We start from the raw sequence: 12,524 nt of genomic DNA, 5'->3' as shown, positions 1-12,524 counted from the left end.
CTACGGAACCCTATTTTGGGCGTGTCCGAAACGCTCTTGGCCGGTTTTTTTTCTGAAACCAATTGTTTTGCAGAATTTTCATAAAACAAACCTAACCTATAGTATTCAAAGAAATTTAAAAAGGTATGAAAAATTTACGGTTGCAACGGGAAAAAAATTATGACTAACAATACATTATCTTAATATATAAAAATGAATCCCTATTTCTCTTGGTCATGGTATCACGCCTGAACGGCTGGACCGATTTCGCTAATTTCATTTCATTTCATTTCATTCATTTATTGCATATCACATTACAAACATAGATGGAATTATAAATAGGCAGGTATACATGTGACGCCCTGTTAGGACACAGCAATATTAGAGGGCCAATTAACTATTTCATTTTATAAATTGTTTTACATAAAATAAATCTATGGTTACAAATATCTGATATAAATTCTTATTTAATATTATTATTAATGATATACTTCAAACATATATAGTAGCGTAATACCTAATTATTTTACATACTTAGGTTTCTACTTACTGACATCATTAAAGAACTCAGGTAAACTATAATAACATTTGTTGACTAAAAACAGTTTTAGATGGTTACAAAATAAATGTGGGCTTTCGAGGTTTTTTATACAGTTCGGAAGGTGATTGTAGATTTTAATAGTCCTAAAATGGGAGCTACCTGAGACGAGTTTTAATTTGGAATTTTGAGTTGTATTCTTTTTTTGTTGTGTTTGCTATTGTCAGAAAAAGGTTCTTATAAAAAAATATTCAAATAATAAAAAAAAAACTACACCATGGGCGCAGCCGCGGGCACCAGCTTGTGACTTATAAAATTATAGCAGTCAAAAGTATCCCGTGTTGGACACGTTGACTCGAGTGGGGGGCACTTTATGATATAGGTTACATCACATGCTGATCCTGGCGTCAGTTCAGACCATCATTTTGGTCACAATGACGACGAAAAAGAGTAGCTACCTGGGTACAAAAAATAACTATTTCGTTTTTCTATTTCGACATCCGAATTTTAACCGGGATAGTGGTTGGACGGTAACTCCGAGTTGGAAAACGGTGTTAAATACTCGTGTTGCGTCATCGGTGTGTGTGAACGTACCTTTACAGAGCGATGTTGTTAGTGTTGTGTGCTACCCTACATTTGACAGTTGTAATGATGATGAAAACGCGGGTAGTTGTGTGCCGGTGTCAGTTTCGTCGGGTAGTCGCGCGAGCAGAGCGGCGGCGTGTTGCAGCAGCCGCTGAGTCGCGTTGCTCCGAAGAGGAAGGGCTACGGATTAGCCCGAAACATGTCGAGCTAAACTCGATTTAAGACGTGAGTTATTCGGGCCAATATAATTTAACTAATTTCGTTTGTCAAACTACCTGTCAGAAAATATTGAACATGTACTTATTTTGTTCATTTTTCTGTGGGAGCCCGTTATGTGCGACAATTTTTAGCACGGCGTGACGTTACACGGAACTTTTAATTAAAAATAGTAGATGTTTTTTCTAAGTCTGCGTGAATACAAATGGTAATTTTTTTCTTACCACCCATATTAAATTTGTGACTTTTACTATGGGATTTTATTCGCAGGACTCATGGCCGATGGGATCAGAAGGTTTTCGAATGGCGTCCGCGGACCGGGAGACGAGCTGTCGGCAGGCCTCCAACAAGATGGAGTGACGACCTGGTAAAGATCGCGGGATCACGTTGGATGCGGAAAACACAAGACCGGTCTGAGTGGAGAGCCTTGGGGAGGCCTATGTCCAGCAGTGGACGTCTTTCGGCTGACATGATGATGATGATTTTGGGACTAGATTCTATTTTTGGGAATTTTCATGATGGACAGTTTTCCTTGTCAATATAATTAAAACTGGCATATTTCTGCTTGGACATATTATAATTGCGAGTTAGCTATTTTCCATGTGTACTAAACGACAGTTAATTCTCTCTCGCTCGCTCAGGTACTAAATTAATCGCCATTTTACTAAACCGTGTCGTTAAACAATATTTGCATTTCGAAAATACAAACTGAAATAAAGATGCACAGAAAAACCAGAAAAATAAGACCAGTGCTGGGAATCGAACCCAGGTCCTCGGCATTCCATGCCACGTGCTATACCACTACACCAAAAAAAAAATTGTACAAATAGCAGGATAAGAAACCTTTTGTCTCATTACCATCTAATGACAGTTGATGTAGGTAACTACTTATTCTATGCAAATAAATCTTAATCTTAACCACCACTGGACAGTGATACAGACACGAATTTCTCCTATGCACCACATATCTCAGCTTGTTTGTTTTCTTATTTAGTCACTTAAGCAGCGACACTAGCGACATCTATGCTGTAGCCCTCATCGAGACACTTTCAGCACCCTAATGGAACTAACCGCTCACCCGGACAAGAGATGTCGTTATTAAGCAATCAAATTAGGATTGGTTTTTTTGGAATCTTTTTGTATTTTTCTTTTTGGTGTAGTGGTATAGCACGTGGCACGGAACGCCGAGGACCTGGGTTCGATTCCCAGCAGTGGTCTTATTTTTCTGGTTTTTCTGTGCATCTTTATTTCAGTTTGTATTTTCGATATGGGTTTTACGGGATGACCGTAAAAGTAACAAAAAAATTGGAATTGAAATAAAAAATACAAAAAGATACCAAAAAACCAATCTTAATATTTGCATTATATTGAGTCATGAGTCCTGCCGAGGAAATAAGCAATTTACTGTGTCAACATGCGAGATATCTCAACGTTAGATTGAATGTTTGTCCTTCAATCATTCAATCACTGAGCGGAAATCACGGAATCATAATAAGAGAGATAGAAATGCGAGCTTAAAGCCTCTATCTGATTAAAAAGTCTGTATTCAATTTCGCAGTTGTACCTGTAAAAAATCGCCGTAGAGAGTTAATATGACGTTTGTTTGTACCCAAAGTCACAGTGTGTAGGGTGTACCATCTGCGAATTCAAAATGGAAAAAAAGTTGTAGCCTGCAAAAGTCTTTATGTTTGAAAATGTGGGAAAAATCATAAAGGTGAAACTTAATACGTATATTTTCAAGGACATAAGTGGAGATATGCTCTTTTGCCTAAAACTTTTTTTTAATTGACTGGATGTAAAACGAGCAAGTGGGTCTCCTGATGGTAAGAGATCACCACCGCCCATAAACATATGCAACACCAGGGGTATTGCAGATGCGTTGCCAACCTGGAGGCCTAAGATGGGATACCTCAAGTACCAGTAATTTCACCGGCTGTCTTACTCTCCACGCCGAAACACAACAGTGCAAGCACTGCTGCTTCACGGCAGGATTAGCGAGCAAGATCGTACCACTCCTACCACCTGCAACTTTTTAGCGTCATATTTTTTTATAGTGTTTTCCGATTACACGAGAACGGCTGGACCAACTTGATTTTTGTAAATGAGAGTCCCCCCATTCCTAGATTTCCTTTTTTCGTGGACAACTCTAACAGACAACCCTATACTGAACATGAGCATGGTCCGACATGTCCTTGGCCGGTTTTTGACTCAAATCATTTTCGTTCCCAGCGTGCCATTATTGTTTAATTCACGCTAAATATAATGTAGATCTCCACTACGATTGTTTCTACCATTGAAGCACAAAAATATTTTTACTCGAGCTCTCAAAAATACTAAAGGCTCGTACTTGAGAAGCCCTGCTTTAGAAAACAGCTACTCTAGATTAATTTGGTTTAATACGACTGCATTTTCCAGATTAAACCAGTTTTTTGTTTAGCATTATGAACGACAAGTGGCACTTTTGAAAGGCAAGGAAGAAGGAAATGCCATTACAGCAGTCGTAAATTGTGTAACTGGTAGTGTTTAGTAAACTGAATTTCCCGCACATTCAATTTTACCTCATTTACTTCGTGGATGGTTCTTAACCGTTTGATGAAAAGTATTTTTTAAAGGTTTGATTTTGTCCATATAGCACGGCGAATAGATGGCCTTTATGGCCGGAAACTTCTCGAATGGAGGCCGCGGGTCGGCAAGCACAGCGTAGAATGGACCAACGGGATGGGCAGATGACCTGGTTAATGCTGCAGTGGATGCAGGTTACTTCCAACCGAAGCAACTGGAGGTCTATGGGGAAAGCATGGGGTAACCAGATGTGAATCAAACAAATAAATGTACGAGTGTATTTAAAAAAAGAAAGCGGTTAAGTTCGAGTCAGATTCGCATATGAACAGTTCCGTAGCAGCAAGTAACATAATATAAAAGTTTCCTTTACTTTACGATTTATGACGTATTAAAAAAACTATTTACTAGATCTCGTTCAAACCAATTTTCGGTTGAAGTTTGCATGGTAATGTACATCATATATATTTTTTTTAGTTTTATCATTCTCTTATTTTAGAACACACATTTTACCACTTTGGAAGTGTCTCTCGCGCAATCTATTCAGTTTAGATTTTTTTTTATTAAAAAACTCGATACCATTTTTGAAGATCTATCCATAGATACCCCACACGTATGGGTATGATAAAAAAAATTGTTGAGTTTCAGTTCTAAGTATGGGGAACCCCTAAAATTTATTGTTTTTTTATATTTTTGTGTGAAAATCTCAATGGGGTTCACAGAATACATCTACTTACCAAGCTTCAACAGTATAGTTCTTATAGTTTCGGAAAAAGTGGCTGTGACATACGGACGGACAGACAGACAGACAGACATGACGAATCCATAAGGGTTCCGTTTTTTGCCATTTGGCTACGAAACCCTAAAAAGCTTGTTAAAATCATTTCTTCGAAACGAAAACACTGACTTCAATCCAATTTCGATTGCATTTAAATCAAATACTATATCCACTGCAAGAATTCAAAGTACATTTTTAAATAAACATAATATCTTAACTAAACAAAATTGCTTTTAAAAATAGAATGACCTTTGCCACAGTGGAGGAACGCAGTAGTTTAACTTAATAAAGGACATGTTTTATATGTGTTAAGTTCCTGTTAAGTATTTTATGTGGCAGATGATGTTTCTGTCTCACTCACTGCTGGAATAAAGCCTCGTCTCAGAATAAAAGGACTTGGGCTAGTTCTCACGCGGTTTCAGTTTGGACTGGAAATATCACACATACTCGTATCTACCATCGAATTGCTTCACAAATGTATTCGGTTTTGCATTTGGTTTACTGCATTAAATAATCATCGTAGATTTCGCATGTAAATGTAAGATTGTCCAGGTTGGAACTCGGACTTAGGCCGCCCGCAGACTTACAATTAGCCATGCTAACTTTTTTAATATGTATGGAAATCTCAAAACCATTTCGATAACAAGCTTTCGGTACAGTTTCTATCAAATATCAGATTTTTCAAAAAAATTACATTATTAAAGTATTCGTTGAAATGTTTGATCTTCAAATGACTTTCTCTACGTCATCAAATGAACAATAAATAATGATTCCTATGCCTTATTATTGTTTGTTTACAATACAATACAAGAACAAAGACTCGTATTTTACACCAAATATAAGCGATACAGAAAACAAATTATTAACCTTACAAGGTTCGCAATAAGCGGCCTTATCGCTTAAGGCCATCTCTTCGGCAACCTTTTATAAGAAAAAGGAAGGATTGGTTTACAACAGGTTTAAATGGTCAACTTAAAATCGTATCTTCGGCAGCTCTTACAAATAGTTTTTGATGTATTTTTGTTCCACTTTAGGACACCATTCCTCGCACCGTTCTGGATTGGTTACGAATAACAAATCCGTGTTATCCCGGCTGTTATTCGGCATAATAGGGACGAACACTTGTAGCCTTTTTTAACAAGTTTTAAGCGGTTTAAAATTGCACTGATACCAATAGACCAGTAACTTAATGATAGCCCGCAGATTTTAAACTAAATGACAACTGTATTGGTATATAGTGCAATTTAGTTGGTCAACTTAAAATCGTAAGTCTGCGGCAGCTCTTACACCTATCACGAGTCTGCTTGAATTAAAGGCGTGAAACTACACTAATGTCGTTACGTTAGCTTATTAAAAAGTTCTTCTTTATCCCCAAGCGTTTCAGCAGGTGATAGTTTGACTGAACACTCCTGTGAACTTTTTAGGAGACATTATAAAACTACCGAAGACTTACTCGACTCTATAATGACCCGTCCGTTATCCGTCATGTATTTAATTTGTGTCAGTAACAAAATGGATGTTTCATACGGTTGATTGATCAAAAATTTTGTACCGATAAATTCGTGACTACACTGAGTCATTATTATTAATATTTTTTTTCTCTTAATCTAAAACACACATAAATTCTAAGTATTTTATTTGTAGGGTTCCGTTATTGAAAAAAAAACCTGAAGCTTGCGGATCACTTCTTGGCAATGTGGTCCGTCTGTCAAGCGCTGGTAGTTTAAAAAATGACGTGTAAAAGTGCCCATTGCGGTATTTACTGAATAAATCATTTGAATTTTTGAATTTGAACAAAAACTTACGCTACTGTTCCTTGGAGTCTTGTGTGGCATTGCGCAGCACAGCGAATGTAATTTCGCACAGTAAATAAAAGAGATTGCATTAAGAACGCTTTTATTCAGTCTGGTCCAACCCTAGACGTGTTTTTGAATACCCACTTCAAATACAGACATATTTGAAATGGAAATTTTACGTCTTACTTTCATTTTGAGTCTATTGAGTCTGAGTTAAAAAAACATACTGAATTGATTTGCATTTGAACGAACACAAATTGAAAACTCATGTTGTACATGAAACGAAATACATATCTACCTACTTGTATACGTAGTTTGTACCTATTTTACAATACTTTGAATTTTCATAGTAACATTTAGAAACTATTTTAATCGATAACATATCGGATAGGTAACTCACGTCTGAAATCGAGCTTAGCTTGACGTGTTTCGGACTAATCCGTAAAGGTGCGACTAAACCGCTGCTTAACCCATCGAGCGATTTGGGGGTGCAAAAAGCGCCTAGCGAAATTTGACCGAAACTGCGATAGACACACTCACTGATTGCACCTAACGCATTTTCGGCCAGGTTTCCTTAGGCACACGCGGTGTGTGCCTAAATACCTGACACGTCTTACCGGCTCTATAAATAGAGTCGTATCAAATATTTATGGACACTTATAATAGTGCTGGTACCTGTACCATTGAGTGACCGAATTCTTCGACCGTCCTCATCAATAACCAACTTAAAGTCAACGACGATTGTGAAGTAAATCCTGTCACATTGCACAATATAATTATGAATTTCTATATTTCAGAGATCTCACGCTACACTAGCGCCTCTAGCGGCGAATTCATACCTTATTATTCTGTCGCACGCAGCAAAATAAGCATTGCATTTTTGTCCTTGAGTAAATAATATTGTCAATATTCAGTAAACTTCATAGTTGTACAGGCTTCATTACGGCCGTTGACGATAAGTATAAATCTTGTCTCACAAGAGATTAAAAGTAGGACATAAAAATTGACTGTCTGGATTGGACCCTCAATTGCAGACTATTTTTATGCCGCCCCGCATCACACGTCAGCTCCAGATATAAGATGGCACAGATAAGCACACATGCTGTTCGATTATGATGGCCACCGGGGGGTCACAGTGGGGGTGGGGCAGAAGGGGGTGGAAAAATATCTACCTATCTTAGAGTGCATTGTACATTCAAGGGCAAAGATATCGACACGGCCAAAGTTGCAAAAATATGTATACACGGCCTTAATGTTAAGTGCATAAAGTCGTGTATACATATTTTTATAAATTTGGCCGTGTCGATATCTTTGCCCTTGACTGTATTACTATCATAGCGTAATATAGTGGTCATTCTTTTTTTTAACCCCCGACGAAAAAAGATTGGTGTTATAAGTTTCACCGCTATGTGTGTCTGTGTATCTATATGTCATGTGGCACCGTATCTCTTGAACGGGTGGACCGATTTGGATGCGGTTTTCTTTATTTGAAAGCAGGTTTTCTAGCGATGGTTCTTAGACATGTTTCATCAAAATCGGTTCAGCCGTTTTTGAGATATTGAACGTTGAAGTGACAAAGTCGGGAGTTTTCCAACTTTTTGTTGCCCACTCCCATGTTGGCAACTCTAGTTGCCTGTCAACGTTCTAATTTTGTTAATGAATAGAGTTCAACTCAACATTCAAAGCTTGTGGTTAGGTTAGGTTATTTAACTTGCTATGTATGTACGGATCATACCTTTCAACTGAATTTCGACCTATTTCCAGTAGTCAAATCGACTTAAAATTTGGTATGCTCATGTAAATTTGATGACAACATAATAATCTGGTAGTGACATCCAGGTGGTTCAGCCAGGATCGTCTCCGCAGGGCGGAGCTCCTTAACTGTTAACGATAGTGGCCATTATAGTCACCAAAAAGTACAGTCAGCAAAAAAACTTGTGTTAAAAATGACATTTTTAACAAATACTTATAAAAACAATGAAATGAATTGAAATGAAATATTTTATGACAAGCTTTTATTTAGTTTCACCTGTCCCGTTGTCTGTCTGTCTGTAATCAAATCTTGCAAGTTAAATTTGACCAACTTCCAGTAGTCAGATTGACTTGAAATTTGGCACACTTCTGTAAATTGTGTGACAATACAATAATCTAGTCCCGCAGGACGGAAATCTTCAACAGTTAATAGCATCAACTCGAAATTTGTATGTAGTTTGGGTGACAATGCAAGTTCAGTCAACAAAAAGTACAGTCAGCAAAAAAGCTTGTATTAAAAATGGAATTTTTATGGTTAGGTTATTTTTTTTGTAACACGCTTATTTTAGTATTTTAGCTTCAATTGTGACTGTGACTGTATCTAGTAAGGTATGTAACGGACTTTGAGTTCAAATATAAAAGATTTCCATCTACTTCTTATTGTGATGTTGGCATGAAACTTAGTTTCGATGACGTAGTTGGTCTGTGGCCAGCCTTACAGGGCTTTGTCACTGCATGATGAGTTCCTATAATATCATGCAAAACACGTACGAGAACTAAACCAGCAATAGTCACAAGATACAAAAAAACTGAATTTATTTATAAATAAATAAATATCAAATAAATATCACGGGACAATTCACACCAATTGACCTAGTCCCAAAGTAAGCTTAGCAAAGCTTGTGTTATGGGTACTAAGCAACGGATAAATATAATTATATAGATAGATACATACTTAAATACATATTAAACACCCAAGACCCGAGAACAAACATTCGTATTTTTCATACAAATATCTGCCCCGACACGGGAATCGAACCCGGGGCCTCAAGCTTCGTAGTCAGGTTCTCTAACCAGTAGGCCATCTGGTCGTCAAACGTCAATTTATTTATTATTTATTTATGTATTTGGGCACAAACGGTACAATAAAACTTACATTGTAAACAATGACATCAAACATTGACCAACAAAGTTGCCACAGGTTATTAGTTCCCAATAATAAAGTATAAAACGGGTAAAGAAATAACAAACACACAAAGAAAAGAAAAAGGCTACGACTTGCAAAAGAGAGAACGTGCATATAACCCATTCTCAAAAAAAAAATAGCATAACCGCGTTAATCGCGACCAGTGTAATGTTGTACCTTTGTGCTTCTGATATCATATTGACATTTGATACATCTGCCAAAGAAGTCGTAGCGAAATTAATTATGAAAAGGTCCCACCCCGCCCAGGTACGCCTGGTACACAACGGTCGGGGATTAAAAAAGCTGAATTTCAATCCCGGAGCATCAAATATCTAGACGATTTATATGCTCGCATTACATTTGAAAAGAAAATTTGGAATGTTTAAACTTTCACGTGTAAGCTTGAGGTAAGTTTTAAACTTAGTCGGAACAAACGACCAAAGCTTCCGTCGCCAAATTACTCCGTTTTCAACTTTCTATTCATGATTCCGTAAAGTTATAATCTATGAGCGTTTATGAATATATTTTGTGATTTGATTATGTTTTGCTGAAGGCAGAAGTTTTAAGATATAGGTTAAAATAGAAGACGTATTACAGTTTCCTTTTAGAGGAGTAGGGGGCTTGATGGAAGAAATAATAAGAAGAACTAATGGCGTAGCCCTGTAACATTTGCTGGGTTACCTAACTTTTCACCACTCACCTATATCATCGCCCCTTCTTCACTTGACTCGCCTCTTTAGGTAGTAGTTGCATCATTGTACGGTTGAGTTCTTATATTTTTAACCGGCTTCAAAAAAAGGAGGTTATCAATTCGGTTGTATTTTTTTTATGTTTGTTACCTCAGAAAAAATAAGCTAAAAGTGGCTCCGAAGCGGTAACGGTAATACAGGCGTGATGTTTGTGTGTGTGTGTGTGTGTGTGTGTGTGTGTGTGTGTGTGTGTGTGTGTGTGTGTGGTGTGTGTGTGGTGTGTTGTGTGTGTGGTGTGTGTGTGTGTGTGTGTGTGTGTGTGGTGTGTGTGTGTGTTACCTCAAAACACCGTCATTTATAAACCGACTTGTTTTTTTTTCGTTCGTCTAGGAATGCTTTCAATTAGGTCCCATAAGCACCAAATCAGGATCTAATGATTGGATCCTAAGGAAATCGAGGAAACTCTTCAAATATTGTAGGGACACCTATGGTAATTTCGATATATTTAGTACTTAGTAACTCGTGCATTTGCTCTTGAAAATCATCATTTGGTGAAGTGGAACGAGTGACTACTCAATAACAACTACGGACTTCACGGAATTTCAATTACTTTAACACAGTTGCTAAGCAATTTATGCTCATCGTAATGCATATGGTAAAATGGAACGGGTGATGAAGCACCAGAACTCCTCAATAATGAACTAGAGACGTCGGAAAAATCAATTTGTCGTAAAAGGTGACGAGCAGTTGACATTAAACTATTCTATCTTAGATCTTTTAGGTACACTAAAAAGCGTGAAATAAAAAAAAATACCAAAAAATTGAACCGACTACAAAAACCATAAAAATAATTTTCTACCTGTTTGAAGTCGGTGCCTCAGCACGAGCCAGCAGGAGTGACTGAATTATACTGCATGCTTCGTTCTCGATATATGTTTACCATGCAGCTTCTTGACGTCACTCGGCAACTGAACGCAATTTTAGATCCCAGTCCTAAAAAAAAAACTAAACGCGCCATGTATTGTTTATGACAACCCATGTCACTTGTCATTCTTTTCGTTTGCGCGGCAACAGTAACGTATTCCTAACAGAATTTTCTGAATAAAGTCTTGTTTTTTCATTAAAAATAACAAAAATGCCGAAAAGAAAGCATGATATCGACTACTACATTAAAAAACTTAAAAGTATAGAAAAAAGTTTGAAACGTAAAAGGCTGGAAGCTGTCTCGGAACCGGAGGACACATCCACATCCTTTCAAGGTAAAAATCTATCGTTTTGCATGTTTCCTACTAGTACAAGTTGAACAGAATCAATTAATGATCGATGCCAATACTTTGTATTGGGTACAGCACAACCACATGGTTTGTCTTCGAAAATTTTCACAACCTCAAAGTATATAAACGCGGGTGGTGTACGCGATACACTGACGCGATAACTTGACACGGGGCGTATACGAGATATACGCACGTTGTCTTCTTACTCTTAAACATCATCCGTGCGGTGTAGTTTAAGCAGTTGCGACATAGCCAGGTACAACTACTGACAAGATGAATTCGTCGCTTTCAGATCATACCGACGAAGAAAACGACGAATCTGGTGCTCAAACCATACTTGAAGCAGAAACAGTTGGTGATACCCCACCACCAACTTCAGTTACGGTGGACATGGTGGAGTCAATCGCAGAGGTTCCTACAACGAGCCCTGACGTGCTCCAGGCACTGGGTGACTTAATGCCTGAAAAACCCTCATATGGCCCACCTATAAATAGTGACTTGGCCAGAATTTGGTCGACCATACTGAAAAATGGCATCCAGAAAGAAAGTAAAGATAAACTTATAGATAAATTAATGCCAGAAAATTGCATTCTCCTAAAGGCACCAAAATTAAACCCGGAAATCGCTGCATCCATTAGCGATAATATAGTAAACAGGGACAAGAAAATAGAAATGGAGCAAAACCAACTGGGCATTGGTTGACCATTTTGAGCACGGCATTGTCTTCCTTAATAAGCAGTGACAATGTAAATAGACTAAACCTTATATCAGTGCTGAGTGAGGCAGGCAGGGTTTGACGGACTTGCACCATACCCAAACAAAATCCAGGAAAAATCTTGTCTTCCCCGTATTGGACAAAAAATTCCTTGATGTCATCAAGGATGTTGAGAGAGATGAGTATTTATATGGTACAAATCTGACTGAAAAAATTAAGTCTCTACAAAGTGTCCAAAGAAGTGGAAAAACTATTAAAAAAGTGGTTCCTGTCCCAAACCGCCAGGGAAACTTCAATGGTCCCCCTCGATTCAATCATCAGAAGACAATGCCGAAGGGCGGACACAAGAGAACACAGTCTTCAACATACCCACGCGCAAATACCAAGGCCAGCAGTACCAACCAACTGTGAAGAAACCCAGAGTTCCTCCGGCCAAACAACCTGCTCTTCGTCCATA

General features: G+C 37.8%; 1 protein-coding gene across 1 annotated transcript; it reads left to right on the top strand.

The window, feature by feature from the left end:
- The first annotated feature begins 11,014 nt into the window (after nt 1–11,014).
- LOC141445685 (uncharacterized) lies at nt 11,015–12,054 on the top strand. Its single transcript, XM_074111573.1, has 2 exons — nt 11,015–11,337; nt 11,645–12,054. The coding sequence occupies exons 1-2, from the start codon at nt 11,214–11,216 to the stop codon at nt 12,052–12,054; spliced, it is 534 nt and encodes a 177-aa protein (XP_073967674.1). The 5' UTR covers nt 11,015–11,213.
- Nucleotides 12,055–12,524: the final 470 nt, after the last annotated feature.

The sequence above is a fragment of the Choristoneura fumiferana genome, chromosome 3 (genome assembly GCF_025370935.1).
Source record: "Choristoneura fumiferana chromosome 3, NRCan_CFum_1, whole genome shotgun sequence".
Lineage (NCBI taxonomy): Eukaryota > Metazoa > Arthropoda > Insecta > Lepidoptera > Tortricidae > Choristoneura > Choristoneura fumiferana.
Note: the sequence above shows the minus strand (reverse complement) of the source record. Positions and strands in the feature narration are given on the sequence as shown.

Excerpts from the sequence above, each read along its gene's own strand:
- LOC141445685 (XM_074111573.1), top strand. The coding sequence starts at position 11,214 with ATGCCGAAAAGAAAGCATGATATCGACTACTACATTAAAAAACTTAAA. Across the intron at positions 11,338-11,644 it reads CACATCCACATCCTTTCAAG|ATCATACCGACGAAGAAAAC; the intron begins GTAAAAATCTAT and ends CGTCGCTTTCAG.